The sequence below is a fragment of the Poromitra crassiceps genome, assembly GCF_964638095.1.
Source record: "Poromitra crassiceps genome assembly, chromosome: 3".
In the NCBI taxonomy this organism is placed as follows: domain Eukaryota; kingdom Metazoa; phylum Chordata; class Actinopteri; order Beryciformes; family Melamphaidae; genus Poromitra; species Poromitra crassiceps.
The window spans coordinates 55,428,542-55,448,539 of record NC_139625.1 but is presented as its reverse complement, the minus strand read 5'-3'; the positions used below and the strand labels follow the sequence as shown (position 1 = coordinate 55,448,539).

Here is a 19,998-nt window from a genome sequence, read left to right as displayed (position 1 = left end):
AATAAAAATAAAAAATCACAAACAATACAATTGTAGCCTACTGTAAGGATTTTGTTTACCATCTGAAAACATTAGTTCTGCCTGTGTTGTTCCTACTTGGTGCTTGTCTACAAATTGTATAATAGTGCCATCATCCCCTAATGGGGATCCTAATAAAACCCTAAACTCTAAATCTTTAGCCTATGTGAATGGAAAAAAATGCTAATTTAACTTGCTTGATTAACTAATAGGCTACTGTGTGGAGGGCCAAATATAGTATAGGCTATTTTGAGAAAGAAGCAGAGGGACACTTAAGATCGGTCTGGTCCCTGGGCTGGACTTTGGACATGCCTGGTGTAAACAATCCAAAATTCTAAATGTTATTATTTTCCTTTGTTATTGTCATCTGTAGTGGTTATTTGCATAAAAAGACAGTTTGATTAGGAAATCATTGCATCTTTATTTAAATAGGCCTATGAGCTTTGCTTTAATAAAATGTGTAAAATTTGATTGAATAAAAAAAAATGCAGTCCATTACATTTTTTTTAACTCAATTTGTAACTTGAGTTACTTGACAAAGTAACTGGTATAATATTACTGAAATCCTATAAGTAATATATTACTGAGTTACTGCTAAAAGTAATGATCTGATGATCCAACACAAGCTTTACCTGGACTGGACTGGATAGGATATGATATAGCCAACCTACATCATACTGTTTGTATGTTGGATGACAGCATACAATTCTGACCTCTAGTGACACATATAAGCAATTACATGTATGATCACCTGATTATGGGTGGCTGAATTTGCCAAGCAATATTATTGTAATATTATCTCTATGAATCTAGCGTTGCTGAATGAACAAATCCTATTGTTCATGTAATTCATGCAGAGCTGAGCAGCCAACAAGCAACTGTTATGTAGAGTTAGCTTCACTGTTTTCTATAAGGCAAATGACAGACTGATCCAGAAACTACAATTTACAAGTAGCACCATCTTATGGAATATGGCGAACTAAAATATTTGTAGTGTTGCTTACCTCAGCAATAGAGACAGTAGCCTATGTAATTCAAAGTTGGGTTAAATTCAGACAATAGGTAGTATTCTGAAAACATACCTGAAAACATAACCTATAGGCTGCCGGTAACTAACTACCAATGTATGCGCAGTCATGCCACTTTTCCAGTGACCAATGCAAATGAAAAATATTCTGAGCTCAGGTATGTGATGTTTATACTATGTAGATATCCTAGACCAAGGGTGTTGTGTGTTCTTGTCTTTTTCTCTCTCTCACTTTAGTAGTAGCCCAGTAGTTTTCCCATAATCCTTCTAAAAGACAAACAGACATACAAACATAACCTCCTTGGCGGCCGGTAGCTAACCTAGAATGTATCTACAGTCATGCCACTTTTCCAGTGACCAATGCAAATCAGCTTGTTGATTCCACACAGTTCTCTGAAGATATCTATGTCAATATGGGAAGAGCTTTGCATCAATACTGATTGAATCTGACAATGCAAATATCGTCTCAAACTTCCTTGTTATGAGAGTTCTTCTCCAGGAACTGTTCATAGAGAGGAAGACACAGGGACAGTGCACATGTATTTCAGCCCTGTGTGTATCCATAATGTCGCTGTTATTGCTTTTTGTGAGTATCATTTGTCCATTTTGTTGTTTGTCAGCAGAGAATGGTACACTGCATGTGTTCGCTCCTGGGGACATCATCATTGGTGGACTCTTCCCTATTCACTTAGAAGCTAATAGAACCTTGCTGAATGGGAACGCCTCCTGCACGAAGTAAGTACACTCTGATAGAAATAAACCTCCAAACTCCAAGTTAGGTTGTTTTCATGTTGTCACTTTAATTGAAGGAAGACACAGTCCACCATGTATCTAGTAAGTAGAGGGACACACAGTCCACCATCGTTGTGGGCTTAAACAAAAACACATATGTTCAAACCCCAATGGATAAGTTCAAAAATACATGGTGGTCAACCCTAAAACCAAAGCCAGCCTGGTTGCCAGAATAAAACATTGACATTGTATGTTTCTGCAATCCACAGATACTTAACATGTCAACGTTTCTGAATCAAAAATACTATACATTGCATACCCATATCAACATTTCTAGATACGTGTATACATATCAATGTGAAGAGTCTGCTATTGAAATAGTCGGTGGCCGGTAAGGGCGTTGTGGTTGGGGTGGATGGAAGGCATAAACACTTGCCTTTCACACCGGAGAGCTGCGTTTGTGTCCCAACGTGTTTAAAGTCCACATTTCAACTGTAAGTCACATTTAACATTTTTCTTATTTAAGCTTATAATCCAAAGCATAATCCTAACCTTAACCAATTTGTTTTACTTTCCTAAACACAGGCTAACCAAAGTTGTTTTACTTGTCTAAACATAACCAAAGTTGTTATATTTGCATTTAACATTGGAAAGGTGTTCAGGTTTTCAAATTAACCACTGCTTTGTTTAAAATTTACGTTGAGGTTCTACTATCCGTGGTTTGCAAACACGTAAAATGCCAATGTTTTATTCTGGCCATTGGGTTGACAAAGCTGCTTTTCTTAGCTCTTGAACCTATTTTGGAGATGCAATGTTTTCACCAGATCGTGGCAATATATGAACAAGGGTAGTAGCAGTAACCAGAATAAGTGGTAACGCTTTAGAATACAGCCCGCAACTTACAGGGTAAGTACAGGGTATAAGATGTGAATTTATTAAATAAGGGGCCCCTGTAGTTGCACTGTAGTTACTATGTAACTACAGGGAATTAACACTGCTTTAGAATATAGCCCACGCCCCTGCAGTTACCATGTAGTTACTATGTAACTAGAGGGGATTAACATCGCTTTACTACAGGATTTCTTTCCAGTTGTGGCTCTCAAGGACAAAGAACTTTGGAGAAAACTGTTGCGCCTTTGTTTGTCCCTTGTTCTGGTTTGGCTGCAGGTGCGGTGGTCCAGAGGAAATGAAGGAAAGAATTGACTCGCTCACTGCATAGTAATTTAAGGAAGACTCCTTAGACTGAGACTTACGAAAATATAATTTTCTTTTATTTGCCCATAAAGTGCTCGGTGCTCATAGTGAAAATAAAAAAGCAAACGTTTCGGTCCTAGGACCTTCGTCAGTGCTTGGTATGTGGATCACAGACTGTCTATTCTGTCAGCTTTCTCTCAAGGACAAAGTACATAGAAATTAGCCCCACAATAAATACAGTTGAATATAAACAAACATCTTAATATCATCTGTAACTACAAACATACATCCTAAAGCAGTGTTAATCCCCCCTAGTTACATAGTAACTACATGGTAACTACAGGGGAGCGGGCTGTATTCTAACGCAGTGTTAATTTCCTCCTAGTTACATAGTAACTACAGTATAATTACAGGGGCCCCCTTTTCCATAAATTCACATCTTGTACCCTGTACTCAACCTGTAAGTACAGATTTCCCTGTACTTACAGTGTACTTATGTTGTTACCCTGTACTTACCCTGTAGGTACCCTGTAAGTACCCTGTACTTACCCAAGTACCCTGTACTTACCCTGTAAGTACCCTGTACTTAGGGTAAGTACAGATTTTGTAGATTTTGTATCCTGTACTTACCCTGTAAGTGTTACCCTGTACTTACCCTGTAAGTTGCGGGCTGTATTCTAAAGTGTTATTGAATAAGGATAGGAACACCAACTGTCTTCTCTCAATCTATGTAATTTAGGTATGATCTCCAAATGTTCCTACGGACTCAAGTGATGATATTTGCCATCCATGGAATAAACCAACAAACACCAAGGGTTCTACCCGACCTGACACTTGGATATGACATCTACGACACTTGTGGAGATGCCACATTTGCCATCAGAGCAACACTGGAGCTCCTGAAGGGCCAGTCCGATCCTCATAGTCATAGCTGTTTACTACCGGGACAATTAAGCTCTGCTTTACCTGAACCACGTGCTAAAGTAGTGATTGGTGAGAGGACTTCAGAACTGTCAGTAGTTGTTGCACGAATATTTGCTCTGTCATCGCTTACCCAGGTATGTTTTCATCAATGATCTTTTGATACTGTCCTATACAGTTAATTATACTTACAGTTTTGTATGTCTACATAGTAATGGTTAGCAGGTGTGGCTGAATAAATCATGAGAGGATTCCTATCAAATTTAAGGTTGTGTAATATTTCCAAAGTAATAATAGAAATACAATTCTTAAGTATTCTCTCTTAGCATTACAATGTAAAACTGCGGCATCATTTCAACAAGATGATTTGCTCTTTGTTTGCTAAACACAGATTAGTTACGCATCGACCAGCGAACTTCTCAGTAGGAAGTTGAAGTTCCCTACTTTTCTGCGAACGGTTTCTAGTGATGCAAAACAGACAATGGGCATTGCTAAGCTGGTGGAGCAGTTCAACTGGGAAATAGTGGCTGTTGTGGGAAGTGATGACGAATATGGCAAGTATGGCAGTGAAAAACTTATCGACACCTTCAAGACAATGAATGTATGCATTGACTTCAAGATGATCCTGCCTGCTTACTTTTCCCGCAACGAGTCGCAAACCCGTGGAAAGCTGGCTGAGCTTGTGAGACGGATCAATGACTCCTCTGCTGAGGCCATCATCCTTTTCACTAAGGCTTCCAACATTCATATCATCATGGAAGCAGCGATTCAGCACAACCTCAATAGAACTTGGATTGCAAGTGATACATGGTCCACCTCTTCAAGAATTTTGGCGATACCAGGCATCCAGAAGGTCGGCCAGGTCTTCGGCTTCATCTTTAAGATGAACGAGGTCCCTGGTTGGAGAGATTATGTCATTTCAGTGTTCAACGAAACTACCAATCCCCTTTTGAAACATCACTGGAAACAATATCCACCTTGCTCTAATCTCTCTGAGGAGAAAGACTGCTCATTAAAGACCAGGCAGGATGGGTCCAAGCAATGTCTGGACCCAAGTTGTTTGGTGAATTACATTGACCAGGATGAATCGTACGGTATCTACTTAGCTGTCAAAGTAATTGCTGAAGGTCTCAGAAGCTTGCTTAATTGTGACAGCAGAAAGTGTGAACGTAATGCCAGTTTTACAGCCTTTGAGGTAGGTAAGGCAACAATAAATATATCTTGATACATTACTCTTACAGATCATACCTGTTGTCATTACTGAATGTCCTAGTAATACATTGATTTGCCCATGCTCTACAATAGTTTTGTTATTTTTGTCTCCACAGCTTCTTCAGGAAATCAAGAAAGTCAACTTCAATGTGAACACCACGCATATATCCTTTGATGCTAATGGTGACCCCAGTGTAGGATATGACATTTTACAGTGGAACATGTCTGAATCAAAGGACCACGTGAAAACCATTGGAGAGTATTTTTCATCTGGAAATATCAAACTCCCACATGATCAAATTTGGAAAATGCGCAATGTGACGGTGATTTCAACGTTTCAGTAGGCTATATACAGTATTTGTTGGCAAATAGAAATATCAATTATTCTACTGATTCTGTTTTGTCCTTAAAGGTAACCGTTTTCAACTGCGCTAAAACATGTGAACCAGGATATGAGTTAAAAATAAGGAAAGACTGCTGCAAGCAATGTATTCAGTGTGGGGGGAGACACTATTCTTCTGGACATGGCAAGTTTGACTAATTACAATGACTCATCTCAAACATGAGAACCATGTCTGTAAACAGTTTCCTATCCACCATTCTCTTCTAGAGTGATTACCAGCATAAACATACAACTCAGAATATCATTACACTTATGTAATAGGGGAGACCAGGGATGGTTGTAACACTTTTTGGAAGAATGTTTAAATGTAGTTTTTCTTTGTTTTGCTCCCATAGGTGTGGAATGTAAGCCTTGCAAAAACGATGAGTATTCATCTCCGCAGAGGGACAAGTGTTTGGAAAAAACGGTTGAATTCCTTCTTTGGTCGGATCCTTTCGTTATCATTTTGACCTTCTTTGAAATCTTGGGTATTGTTATGACCATTATGGTGGCGTTTTTGTTTGCAATCCATCGTAACACCCCCATTGTGAAGGCTGTCGGAGGTTACTTGTGTTTCTTGGAGCTGTTGTCCTTGCTGGCCTGCTTCTGCGTCACATTTACGTTCATACTCAAGCCCACAGACTCGTCCTGTAAGGCAGGCCTGCCTGTCTTTGGCATGGCCTTCACCCTCTGCATCTCCTGCATTCTGGCCAACCTCCTCCAGATCTGCGTGGGCTTCAGCTTTGATCTAAAGATGGGTGCTTGGCTGAAGAAGCTGAACCAGCCTGTGGCCGTGGTCGCCGTCATCTTTGGGATCCAGCTGGCCGTGTGTGTGCCGTGGTTGATCCATTATCCCCCGTTCCCTTACCGTAAGCCCTTGAACAAGACCATCCTACTTCAGTGTACAACAGGCTCCAAGGCGTTATTTGGTGCCATGTTAGGCTACAACGGTCTTTTGGCCTTCGCTTGTTTCGTGTTTGCATTCAAAGGGAAACGCTTGCCAGATCTGTATAAAAATGCAAGTTTCATCACCATCGGCATGTTGCTGTTTTTGGTCGTTTGGATCCTCTTCATCCCTATCTATCTCAACACGCCTGGGAAATACACACAAGCCATAGAAGCTGCTGCCATTGTGGTTTCTAGCTACAGCATCCTCTGTTGTCACTCCGCCCCCAAGTGTTACATCATGGTGTTGAAGAAAGAGATGAATAATGAGCATGCCATCGCTGAGCACATCAGGAAGCATTATGAACAGAAAGGCATGCCTGTGGTGAAGTCATAGGCCATGTGTCTCTCAGACTAGGCTCAAATTGCTTGACGTTTTTTGGAATTACAATGTCAGCAGACGTATGTGTGTGTAGTGTTATGCTATCCTGTTATAGTCAACTGTTTGCAGTATGTTTAGCTTTGTTGTATAGTTCAGAAATAAATTCCCCATGGCCAATTAGCTGCTGCTTCCACTACTTCTGCTCTTACTAACTTAAAATTTCATTGAAACAAAATGTTCCTACGTTCAAAATACATACTACAGCATGCGCTGCAAGTGTGTGATGTGAATGAATGTTAACTAAACATAACTATATATACACTGATTGTACATTTTAAAACGTATACTGTGTGTTGGGGCTGGTATGGCACATCTCGTATAAGGCTAGGCTATGTAGGTTTCCATTTCAAAACACATTAATTCAAGTCTAATGTAGTTCATATAATTTTATAATTTTTGTGTGACCATTTCTTTTTATTGATTCTTCCATTATGTGACATCTTCTAAAATATTTTGATGTACAAGTTTTGTGTATGCGACTGCAACTATCAATAGTACAAGATTGTTTGGTCTGTTATCTTTAAAACATTAATGAGAACATCACATACTGGTAGTTAGGCTGGGTTACATAATATAACTGTAGTCCATGGGAATAGACATCAGAGAAATATAAAATATACTGTATAAAAACAAAACAAAGGGTATAATAGAAAGTATAATATACGTGTATAGGGGTGGGACAAAATATCATGAGACTTCCTCTTGCGATACATTATTGACACACTGGCACCATATTGTGGTGCCACATCATGACATTTATCCTGAAATATGTATTTTAGTATTTCTGTATTATTTTTGTATATATTTTTGCATTCTTTTTTCCATTTCTTTTGCAATTCTTTTGTAAACTGAATTTACCCAGATTGAAAAGATTAACATTTAACTTCACACATGGAGTCGTGGACAAATTGCAGTCAGTGTGTGTTAAAGAGGCACTATGCAGTATGCACTTTGTAATTCCTGCTTTATGCCTTTTTCGGGGTATTTTCCCCTCTTCAGTTATATCGTGATGTAGGCTATCATAGATTACATTTCTTGCAATGTATCGATTATCGCAGAATCGCTGTATCGTGATCGCTATCAAGGGCCAAATATCGTGATAGTATCGTATCATGAGTTACTCTGCGATTCCTACCCCTAATATATAGGCTACTACTGTGTATAGACCCTTTTCACAATTTCAGTATATATACATGCATTTTCCCCCTTTATTTGCAAATTTTTTAAACATAAACAGACAAAACAAAAACACCAAAACAATGTCCAGGTAGACATGAAACCCTATCTGGACTTATGCTTGGACACCTTGGAAACCTATGTCTGTGTGTTGAGGCTGGTATGGCAATATTTCTTTCATAACACTTGCGATTCGAGTCTAATGAAGTTCATATAATTTTTGAATTTTTAATCATAGCATCCTCCAGAAGGGTCTGCAGATGTATAAGCTGTGATGCAAGCTTTGTTAGGTTAAGGGACATATTTTACCTTTTGAACGATACTGTAATATTTTCCATTTTAATGGGAGCATGTATTCATTTGATTAACACTGAGACTATCTCAGTTGTTTGTTTTCTTCCCCCAAAATCAATGTGTTTTGCCTTCTCTTTGCTTGTGGTTATGATCCATTACAATAAATTGAAGTTCACATCTCTTTGCTTTGTGCTTTTCCCATAGAGGCATTCAGGCCTGCTATAGTAGTGGAGTGTTAATTTTATATAGACAAAGAGGAGTTTTGTACAAAATTCTCCAAAACAAAACTCCAGTAGGAAAACAGTGAAATCTTATTATAAAAGGGAGCAAGTAAGCAATGTTTGTTTGATTCCATTTTTGTCCCACTGATGTCATAGGAGGCATTGTGACATCATCGATGTCATAAGACTGATGAGTGATGATGTCATAATCCTGCCCCCCCCCCCACCCTTTGAATATCACTTAACACAAAGCTAATAGTCGGTACCTTTAAAACAGGTATGTGGGATATTGATTCTGCCAGCTGTCCAGGTCTGACCAATGATATCCAACATGTAAATACTCTGATGAGACACTGAACATGTGCAAAACTGCAGCTATTTATGGTAAAGATTAAAGAAAGGGATAGATCACTACCACATCTGGGTTGTTGCAGCAGATATTACTACACATTCAATTGTGTAGGCCTACTTAATGTGAATTTGTATAGGTACAAGTCTATGAATCGATGTACCGTATAAAAGTATTTACTATAACTTTGGAAGGAGTTGGACTCCTTATTTGACATGTTATACAGCCCAGTTTTGGCCTTGTAAAAATGGACAGATCAGGAATGGACTTTAGAGATACATCACATTCCAAAGACAGTCAACAAGTTTCAAAAACAGTACATAAATACTGTTTCAGGGAGGGGATACTTTCTTCTTTTTCTGTGTTTTGATGCTGTGCAGGCAGGTGAATGTAAATGACCTGGCACGTGTTGGAAGTAAGCAATAAACTGGATCACTTCAGTAGAGCAGGCCATTTCTGTTTGGAGATTCATCCATAACACAGCTGCCATTGGTGAAGGTAGCCTGCATATTTAAGCAATATACACTCTACTATGAAGCTATGAGGATGTCACATAATGTCAACATCCCAGTGTTACCTACTGCAAACACTAGGTGGTGTAATGCTCATCCACATAAAGTATGTGGAGAATGCAGTTCAAAATTAGTCATAGTAACTTGAATCAAATCCATATCTATCGATCTATCTATATCCACCACCACCCCTCCCCCCCAGGGTCAATAAAGTGTCAAATGCACACAATACCATGTTAGATCTAGGCGGATCACAAGTTGGCTCTGCACCTAATGTTTTTATTTATTTAAAAAAGAAATACAAAACTTAAAAAAGTTTCCATAGGAAAGCATTATAAATGTGCAATCCCGTCTCTTTCGTATCCATTTTAAAATGCATCATTAATCATTATTGCTCATTAATATGAACAGGCTTACTTCTTACTAAAATGGTTACATAACATACACATAAACACAAAGAAGAGAAGAGGAGAGGGACAGTCTGCTTGTTGAGTCCCTGTAGTTCATGTTAAGGGGTTCTGCACAGAAGTGGAGATCGTGGAATAAGATAAATATACACGTAGCAGCCTTTCCTGAGGAAATAAACCAGCTCATTGTGAGTCACTTGATCGGGGATGTGGATTCAGCTGTAACAGGGCTTTGGGGGAGATAGTGTTTAATATTACCCCCAATTAGGAATCTTGGGTAAATTTTAATTAGTTACTACCTATAAGGCAGCTGCTACTACTACTAATCTGATATTACTAATTAACAGCCTATGAGTAACCCTTCAAACCTTGGACTGGTGGTTGAATTTCCTAGGTTGATGGGAGATGAGACCTAGGTAAGGTTTATTTTGCAGTGCAAGGCAGCAACTGTTTCTTTCCCCACACTTTTGCAGCTCAGTAAACAGATTCTACCTGCATCACCACAGTTCTTATAATCAGCCCTCCCTAATCTGGGTGGGACGGCTTTAGCAACATGTCCAAGCCAACAGCTGCCCTGTTAACAGTCTGCCTCGAACCCACAGAGACACTCAAGAGAGCGATTCAGCCTCAGTTAAATGATCCCCAGCTTCCAGACAGAACAGAGAAATGTGTGCAACATGTCCCTCTCATTCTCCTGTCAAGTAACTGGCCTTTCAATGTTGCGAGTAAATTTGTGAAAACAAAAGAACAAACAAAATGGGAACCTCCAAGTACAGTTAACAAGAACCTCCAAGTACATTATTAATGACACTGAATGCTGGATCTGGGGAACAGTGCGGCGTTGCATGCAGTTAAACCACGTGGGTCTGGCAGGGCTTGGTGGGCATCTCCAAGCCGCTCTCTCTGCCACAGCAGGCTGGCACTCCGGCCAGGCAAGACTCCTCTGCAAGAGCTGGCATGCCCTGGGTACAGATCTGCTGGACATGTTTCCTAGAGAAGACAAATGCAGAGGAGTTTAGATTTTGTAGAAAAACTATGACAAACAGACATTTCTCCCCAGCAGCAACAAGCATGCACATGGGGATGAGTGAAAGGCCTATACTCACCAGGCGGGGCGGGAGATGACGTAGTGCATGTCAGGTCTTTGGAAGCCATTGAAGGTGGAGGCGGCAGCCACAGTGTAGGCACCCATGTTCTCGAACACCAACCAGTCACCCACCTGCAGGTCGGGCAGGCTGCACTGCTCTGCGATGCGGTCCAGGCCATCGCACGTCGGGCCCCAGATACTGCAAGGGTACATCACTTCATCTGGCTTTGGCTTCTGGTGGTGGGTTAAAGAAAAAGGTTGGCCATTTGAAAGTATTTTAACTTTTATTGATCCAATAGTAAAATGAGAAACTTTAATAATTTTAGGTGTCAGATTTAGTTTACCTTGTGCAAGACTGGCAGACAGTGAGCGTGGTCATAGAGTATACAGTTGAAAGAACCGTACACTCCATCGTTGACATAGTACATCAGGGTCCTGTCATTGGCCCCATCGTCTTCCTCTGTGCCAAAACCATAAACAATCCCGGTTACTTTTGAGAAACTTTACAATTGACAATTCTCATTTTTAGGAGAAACATTGCACCTCCCCCAACCCCTCTAAATCACAGCTGTTACCATCAGACGCCGACTGCTCATTCATGATGACCTTCTTCGCAATGATGTTGACCACCAGGGTGTAAGCAGAGGCCACATAGAAGCGGCCTGGCTCAGCAATGATCCTCACGCCAGAGTCGACTGGGAAGTACTTGTCCAGGGCCGGGTTGATTACTGCAGTTATCTGGCAAAGAAGAAGACCACAGTCAGGTACCACACAACAAGTCTGTATAATATCAACATGAACCAAACGGAAAGCCTATTGCCTTGCTTCAGGCACTCAGAGCCAAGGATGAAGTTAAAATGCCTTAATGTTATTTAGGGCATATCAAAGTCTTTAAAAGTGACAAAAATGCAGACCCAAATCTGTATAATACACACTTGGTATTCAAGTGCTAACCCCGCTCTTTCTAGTCCCAGTACTACTGATTCTCAGCATGTAGCTAAAATTAACCACCTAGGCATTGACAGAGCCCGTTCAGTTATGTTTTATTAAATCAAAAGGACTGAATAAGGATACCTCTTCAAATTTGAGTTTGACATCATCTGAACCAGGGAATCCTCCTCCGATGTCCAGCAGGTTCATGTTGAAGCCCAGCTCATCCTAGAGGACACAAGATGAACACGACTTTACTTGCTGCTCTAAGTGAGAACTAATTTCCTCAGTAGAAGTGTACATGAGGTCAATCACTTCCACATTCATGTGTGTACCGCTCACCCCCATATCGAAGACACAACGGGAATCAGAGATAGCCTGGCTGTAGGTCTCTGGATCAGTGCAGCCACTGCCAACGTGGAAGCTGACACCAATCACATCCAGCCCCAGTTCCTTGGCCCGCTCCAGGAGGCCCCGACATGCCTTGAGGGTGGCCCCAAACTTCACACTCAGACGGCACACTGCCTTCGAGTCATCTGTGGCAATACGCAGCACAAGCCTAGACACAAAGTCAAATCTGTGTTAAAGGCAGGTACCTTTAATCTGACAACTCAAAACTCTGCTGATGCCTTCACAGAGCATGCAAATGAAAAGGGGGCATTGTGCTGCTGTGAAGGGGCTATTGCTTACTTGGCGTTGTCATGACAGCGGGCCACCTTCATGAGTTCCACTTCACTGTCAAAGGTCATCATCTGGACACCGTGGCAGGAGGCATACTTGATCTGAGAAACCTGCTTGCAGGGGTTGGCATAGATGATTCTGTTTGGATCCACTCCCAGAGACTGGACTAGATGGATCTCCGTCTGGAGTGGGACAACACACACACACACACACACACAACGGAATAAATCACATTTTAAGAAATGGTTTGAAGGCAACTTGTCCCTGTTGGTCTCTTTATGGGCACCAATATATCTTATATTTTGTGTTCAAACAGTCATTCTGTTGTCGATCGAGCTCTCTAAGGGTATGTCAATCCCTAAAGTAGAATGAAGAAAACTGGAGGAGCTCGGACCATTTAGATAGCTTTTATTGAGGTGCAGAGTAGGGGACTTAATGCGTCTTCATCAGAGTCATGACAGACAGAGGCTAGGGAGGCATTTTAAAGGACTACCAACAGGTGAGTAACAGGGGCAGTGCATTCAATCAGCCAATGACTGTGTTCCACCAAAAATGAGCTGTGAGGTGCAGCAATTGACATGGGACAGCCGCGCACAGAGAAGGGAAGTCTATAATATACAAAAATAAATACAAATAGCACAAAGAGTAATTAAAATGTACAGTGTATTAAAGAGAAGCAGGTAAGGCTATATAAACAAAGTACAATACACCCAGAAGAAGAATGTAAAGCCCTTTGAGAGCCAACTGTAATATCAATAAACAAGACTAGACTAGGTGAAGACGCACCTTGCTTGCACAGTCAAAGCCAGCTCCCAGAGAAGCGAGCGTCATAACCACAGCCCGGCTGTCATTGCATTTGACGGCGTAGAAAGGAGTGATGCGAGGCAAGGCTCTTGCCCAGCGCAAGTGCTTCTTCAGCACATCCCCCAAATCACAGATGTAGAAGGCATCCCGGTCATCCTGGAGAGATGGGATAAACGGGGGGATACATGAGCTTAATACAGAAAGCCCCATAACAAAAACTACATCCTTCAAGATAATTAAACCATTCAAAACAGGCTTACCGTCATGGATGAATCATTGATCTTCTGGTCAACGATGTCCCGGGCAGAGAAGCCCTCCTCCAGGAAAGAGAATTCAATCTCAGCAGGAGTGGGATTGTCCATGTTTGCAAAAAGGCCTTTTGATTGGTCACTAGAAAAACTGGAAGAGAGAAATGGTTGGGTGTGACGACAGTCTTTTGTGAATTTAATTGCCTCAGGGAAAGGTGTAACCGTGTCATTCCCATTCATTTTCAATGCACAATTTTGTTACAGTATCTGCATGAAAGTATTTTTGTCAGGTCATAAACAGCTTGTGAGACACTTACTTTGATACGAGATGAGGCGTAGCTTTTATCAGGTGCAGAGCAGCCAAGGTGGCTCACCAGTGAAGTTGAATCCTTTCAGATAAGACTCAAGGCCGGGGCCTGTTGAGTAGCCAGTGTGTGCTTTCCTAGACTGATTATTCTGTCAACAAGAGCAGAGGTTGCCAGGATTTAGACTTAAACATGCAGATTTACTTTAGAAAACGTCACAAAACCTTGGTCAGAAAAGAACAGTCTTTCAGTACCAACAACTTTGAGGACAAGTTTTGAGTCCAGGGGCCAAATGTATAAAACTCTATATTTAGTTGTAGAAATCTGTAAGCCATTATGTAAGCCCCAAAAAGCTAAAAAATAAAATGTCAGCCAAATTCACACTTATACACATTATCCTTTTTTTGCCACACCACACTACTCAGACGACTGTGTACAGTATGCATGGTGTGAGAGATGTGTACTGGTATACACATTCTCACGACCTGGGGATTTGTATAAATTCAGAAACCTGTGTGTAAAGTGGTGCAGCACAGAGCACACTTTTCGTGTGTTCACATGGTTAATACATGGGCACATGTCTCCAGGATTAAATGTTGGGTACATATGAATGAATGAAGTTCTCGCCTGAAACAGTGGCATGTGGCTTCCAGGACACATGAAGTTATTGATTTGTCTACTAGATCTGTTAATATTTACTTTAGATGGTAAGAAATGTGTAGTACTAGTAGCCTACTAAAACAGATCAAATAGTCATTCATGATTTGGTTCAGTCTGTCATGATGACAATGTAATAGCGAACACCATGAGTCACGTGCATTGCCATATATATAAGGTCACGTGGGCATTCAGTTTAAGAATGGCATGTAAAGAACCAATCGATGATTCACACAAATGACGCATATTAGGCTATAGCGCATGACGCAATGACGTACATTTGCCGGTTCCGGTTGGAGCGCTGCTGAGCAATAATTCATGCCATGCGGCGTCGATTTGAACAGCTTCTAAAGTATGTGATGTGTTAGATTAGCTTAAAAGTTATCAATCGTGCTGAAATGCCTTATCGCCGTCTAGCGTTTGCTGGGTAAAGTCAGTTAACATAACCCAAAGACCACGAGAACGGTAAAGTTACCACATGGTCTACCACACCTCTGTGATCAGCCACGTCGTATGCTAACGTGGGCTGGTTACCTCGCTTTAACCTCGCAATTTAGACTTTTCTCAAAGTGCGTTATATGAAACATAACTTCAAGCCGCCATAAACCTTAACGTTACTGAAATAACGTTAGCCAAAAGCACTACAATTATGACGTACATGCCGCTAACGTTAGCAAATTGTGTCAACTTGAAAGCTACCAGGCTATCAGGCCTACCTTAAAAAGCATTTACAAAGAGTCTGTCCATTAGACGAGAGTTCTGGGATAAAAAGAAAATGTCTAGTTCCCCTTCGCACTGGAGTCCGCTTTGAGCTCGCCTTTCTGCCACGGTTCAAACTGAGTGGAGGGCTGATAAAGGACAGCCACAGTATTTATAGAGATCTCGTTACCAAGGCAACGCAGCCAGCTGAAACCGGCCTCCCATCTACGTATGAACCGGTTTAGTCTCGTCACCCCAGTCGACTCCACATGTTGGGTAAAGACCGCTAGAAAAGTACTATACACATAAAACACATAGGCTACATACTGTAGCCTACTGTCTGTCACTGCAGCCAAGTTTCCGGACCTACTGAGAAAGGTCCAGGGGGAATAGGCTATATAAGCCAGCAACCTTGTCTCTTTGATGTAAAATTGCATTCTTTGATGTAAAATTGCAGTATTATTCTTTGATGTAAAATTGCAGTATTATTCTTTGATGTAAAATTGCAGTATTATTTTTCGGCCATAGCCTACTGGAAACGTGTTCTTTGCTGTGCAATATATCAAACGTGTGCTGAAAATGCTGCATGTATGCATATTCAATGCAGTGGTTTGATTCTACACTAGCTAGATTACACTATTCGCTCATTAAGTGATTTTAGTTCAAATACAACTTTCTTTGTGCTAAATTAATTAGCCACCACAGAAAAGTGGTTTAGCATTACAACTTTTTTTTAGTAGGCTATCTTTGAACTGGTGGCAGAGTTTTTGAATACAGCCGCTAGTCTGCAGGCTGCAGCATTAGATTCCTATCCTGAAATGTCATTTCACATTCCACAGCTTCATTATGAGACCGTTGGCTCGTGGGTTTTCAGAGGACCTTGTGACGAACATCTTGTGGGCCTAAATTAAATTGACTTCATGATGATCCTTTTAGCCTCTGCAATGGAGTTTGATTTCAGGCCAGCCAGCAGCATGTGCAGTCTCTACTTCTAATCCCAGAGACGCTCATTCACTCACACCAGCAGACGGTGGCCATCCGCTTGACAGCAGGTCCTCAATGACCCCAGATGGCCGGAGTCCAGTCTGTGCAGTCTCCCCGGCAGTTGTTGACCCTTGTCTGGTGAGTTTACAGGCCACAACATGACACACAAACACCTGCCTGTCAGTACGACGCCACCTCTTAGCACTTAGCAGTAGCACACTCATGCACACTAACCCAGGCCAGACAAATTTTCTGGATATAGTTACACACATACACACATACACACAAGTTGCGTGATACCCAACGGTAATAGAATCAGAATCAGAATTATTCACATACTAGGAATTTGACATGGTGTGGTTGGTGCTCATTAACATTGATAAGAATAAACAAGACATAAACAAATAAAATATAAAGGATCTAAAGAGATTATAAAATATGATACAATGATTCAGATATTAACAGATATAGACAGTATTAACAGATATAAACAGTATTAACAGAGTATTTAACAGACTTGTCAGCTAGGTGAGGTAGCTTAAGTTAGCTGTTTACAGAATATTTACAGGGTCAGGGTGCATCAGAGGTAGCAGCAGTAAGTGAGCTTTGTGTTGACATGGTTTGCAGATAAGTGACAGTCAGAGTAATAAAATATGTACAGTGATAAGGTGCATGATATAGCAGCAGTAATGAGATAACAGAGTAGCACAATATATACAGTGGAAAGGTGCCCAATAGTAGCAGCAGAGTAATGACTTGAGCTTTAGTATTGCACATGGGGTTACAGGTATTGACAGAGAAGCATAGTGTTGTGCATTTAGTGGGATTTGAGGGGGGGCGGGTGTTGGAGAGCTTCACAGCCATGGGGTAGAAGCTGTTAAGATGGCGTGAGGTTTTGGTCTTGACGTACCGGAACCTCTTACCGGATGGAAGTCTTTGATACAGGTGGTGGCCAGGGTGGGAGGGGTCCTTGATGATCTCTGGAGTGGTACAGATCCAGCAGAGACGGCAGGTTGCAGGCGATGGTTTTCTCAGCTGCTCGGATGATCCGCTGCAGTCTGGTTCTGTCCTTGGTGGTGGAGGCGGCGAACCAGACAGTGATGGATGGATGAGGTGAGGATGGACTCCACGATGGCCGTGTAGAACTGGACCAACGTTTTCTGTGGCAGTTTGTGTTTCCTCAGCTGCCGCAGGAAGAACAACCACTGATGGGCCTTTTTTGTGATGGCAGTGATATGCATAATCCTTATCTAAATTGGATTACAGTATGATCGTGAGGAAAAAGCTCTAACTTCACTCAACCTCATGGTGTGCAAGGTTATAAAAGGCATAAAGTAATGCAGTAAAATGTTTATTCCCCCCACACACACCACAAATTCCTGTCTCCCAGAGATTTCGCCCATACTGCACAATCAGTCCAAATGTTGCTTTCAGAGACATTTGGGCCGCAAGCAGACATTACCAACCGGAGGAAAATGAAGAATCTGGTTAGCATGACCTAATAGTACATATGGAAATGTAGTGCAGGCTTCAGTTCAAAGACACTGACAGGAAACTTAGGGCCACATATCTGTGGGCTTAACTTAATACGTTTTCCAGGTCTTGAAGCCACAATCTAGTTGGCATGCTCCTCTTTGCGCAACAGGATTTCCATTAAACTTTTCTGCACAGCTCGGGAATGAAGTCATTTTTCCACATAGCTTATTTGTCAAAAAGTAGGAAGCGCAGCCATTTTCAGAATGGGGGCGTAACCATTGAAGTGAGGGGAAGGGGCGAGCTGATATGAAGACACAATCTGCAATTTCATTTCCCTCCATCGCAGTTCCTTCCCTTTTATCTCATCTTGTCTTAGCAGGCGCGCCCCCTCCACCCAGCAGCGGGTGGAGGCAGCTTGATTGCTAATTAACTTACCACAAACATTTATTTGCTTGTTTAAAACCACGGGGTACTTGGTATGTAGCGACTAGTGACCCTGAGTTGAGTTTATAAAGTATCACGTTTTTCCTCCTCAGCCATTTCCCTTTGTCTCTCTCTTCCACTAAATAGATGTGAAACAAAACTCTCTCTCTCTACCCTGTCCTTCACCCCTCTCCTTCTCCTCTTGTGTAATGTCTATCTCTCACTCTGTGTGGACTTTCTGTTATCACCACTGTGGACCATTGTGGCCTGACCCCCACATTTGCAAGGCCTCATGAAAGACAAGGATGATGATTGTCATTGGCCGCCCACAAGATACAGTGCTGTGCATGTGTACTTCTGCATCTGGCTTTGTGCAGCTCTTGACTGTGTCATTGTTCAGCTGCTGGTCCATAGTTGCACAATGACACACTGCAGTCAGTGCCATTTTGGTTTGTGATCACAAGAAAATGGATTGCATGCTGACTGCATTTGTAGCAAAGTCAAGGCAGTGTGAACTTGGGTGGCTACTCCAAAGGTTTCCTCTTCAAGAGTAACAGCACTCAGTTTGACATTTCCAACACCATCCAATTATTTAAGATTTTTTTAATCAACACACATGTTTATTTTTTTTAGAACATTCTAGTACACATTCCGGCAGTGTCTCATCATAGATGCGTGGTCAGTGAGGGGGACATCCTCTCGTTTCCCCCCATGGCCCTACTGACATGCCCCCCCCCCCCCCCCCCATAACAAAACACTACAACACCATGACAACACAATAACAGAAAGAAAAGACAAAACCAGAAACAAAATGACCAACAACACACAAAAATCACATAGAAATACAATAATGATAACACAGCGTAATCCGGTAGGACCCCATCAACATCGGTCATTGTCCCACTCCTCACTGGAGGATACCCTCTTCCACTTCTTGTTATGCTGCACCCCACGGTCCCCAGTAAGACAATTGTGTTTTAGTATCTGGAGGGTGTTTTCGTTCAGAACGCCCAACAAAATATTGATGGGTTTAAATTCAAAATAAATCCCAAGTGGACTGAACCAATCCTGGACTTTGGTCCACAAGCTTGCCACATATGGGCAATAAAAAAAACAAATCTTTCTTTGTTTATTAAAAAGGATCCCCATTAGCTGCCGCCTGGACGACAGCTAGTCTTCCTCGGGTCGTGAAATGCAACTGGTCTTCCACTTCCTCCTTACAGAATCTACATAGTGATGTTTCCTCAATACCAAATCAGTTTTTAGTAGCAGTAATTTTTTTAAATATCTTCAATTGAAACATTCTGGAATAGGAATCAATTGTTGTTTTATAAATTGTTCTGAAAAAATGTTTCCAAGGTATCAAAGTATTAAATTCACTTTCCCAAAAGGAGCAGGCTGTATGTGGGAATGCAATAAGACCTCTGCTCTGTAGAGTGAAATTATAAATTTATTTATTTATCTTTGTCCTATAGCCATTTCTGAGACCTAGTAGTAGGTGCAAACTTGCTGTCTGCATCAAAACTTTTCCAATTAATTGGGATAGCTGAAATCAGTTGATTAAAATTAAACATATCACAAATCTGTCCAGTGGGATGACACGTGATGAACACCGCCGCACTGTGGGTCAGATTTAGAGACGTGTCTCTCCTCAGGCCGTGTTTGCAAACAGCTAATACGTAGGTGATAGTCTAGCTGGCTGCAGGTCACAACTTTGGGATTACCGGTGTTTAGTCTGTCTAGTGTCTATATGTCCAGAAGTCCCATGGGATAGTATTTTAAATGCAAAATAAGGATGTAGATATGATTACCAGAGATCAATGAGGGGTTAGGGATCATTGAAGGCTTCATAAGAGGTTTTGGGTACACATATTCACCATTAACTATACAGTAGTGCATATTAGTAGCATATTGGCTGTTTAAAACATTTAT

The 19,998-nt window shown here is 41.3% G+C and overlaps 2 protein-coding genes across 2 annotated transcripts; one reads left to right on the top strand and one right to left on the bottom strand.

Annotated features, from left to right (window-relative positions):
- Positions 1-1,661: 1,661 nt before the first annotated feature.
- On the top strand, positions 1,662-8,164 carry LOC310773169 (G-protein coupled receptor family C group 6 member A-like). The gene is made up of 6 exons (XM_083633079.1): positions 1,662-1,780; positions 3,711-4,029; positions 4,284-5,087; positions 5,221-5,346; positions 5,517-5,592; positions 5,843-8,164. Exons 2-6 carry the CDS (start codon positions 3,724-3,726, stop codon positions 6,766-6,768), a joined length of 2,238 nt encoding a protein of 745 aa, XP_083489205.1. The 5' UTR covers positions 1,662-1,780; positions 3,711-3,723; the 3' UTR covers positions 6,769-8,164.
- A 1,437-nt stretch (positions 8,165-9,601) lies between these two features.
- odc1 (ornithine decarboxylase 1) lies at positions 9,602-15,324 on the bottom strand. The gene is made up of 11 exons (XM_083632661.1): positions 15,201-15,324; positions 13,840-13,978; positions 13,535-13,673; positions 13,257-13,430; positions 12,480-12,652; positions 12,132-12,348; positions 11,934-12,017; positions 11,435-11,597; positions 11,204-11,319; positions 10,879-11,093; positions 9,602-10,762 (listed from the first exon to the last, which is right to left on the bottom strand). The coding sequence occupies exons 3-11, from the start codon at positions 13,634-13,636 to the stop codon at positions 10,624-10,626; spliced, it is 1,383 nt and encodes a 460-aa protein (XP_083488787.1). The 5' UTR covers positions 13,637-13,673; positions 13,840-13,978; positions 15,201-15,324; the 3' UTR covers positions 9,602-10,623.
- Positions 15,325-19,998: the final 4,674 nt, after the last annotated feature.

Coding starts and splice junctions, on each gene's coding strand:
- LOC310773169 (XM_083633079.1), top strand. CDS start 3,724: ATGTTCCTACGGACTCAAGTGATGATATTTGCCATCCATGGAATAAAC. Junction 5,088..5,220: donor CCAGTTTTACAGCCTTTGAG/GTAGGTAAGGCA, acceptor TTGTCTCCACAG/CTTCTTCAGGAAATCAAGAA. Junction 5,593..5,842: donor GAAAGACTGCTGCAAGCAAT/GTATTCAGTGTG, acceptor TTGCTCCCATAG/GTGTGGAATGTAAGCCTTGC.
- odc1 (XM_083632661.1), bottom strand. CDS start 13,636: ATGGACAATCCCACTCCTGCTGAGATTGAATTCTCTTTCCTGGAGGAG. Junction 12,653..13,256: donor GCTTTGACTGTGCAAGCAAG/GTGCGTCTTCAC, acceptor GTCCCACTCCAG/ACGGAGATCCATCTAGTCCA. Junction 11,320..11,434: donor TGAGCAGTCGGCGTCTGATG/GTAACAGCTGTG, acceptor GTTTTGGCACAG/AGGAAGACGATGGGGCCAAT.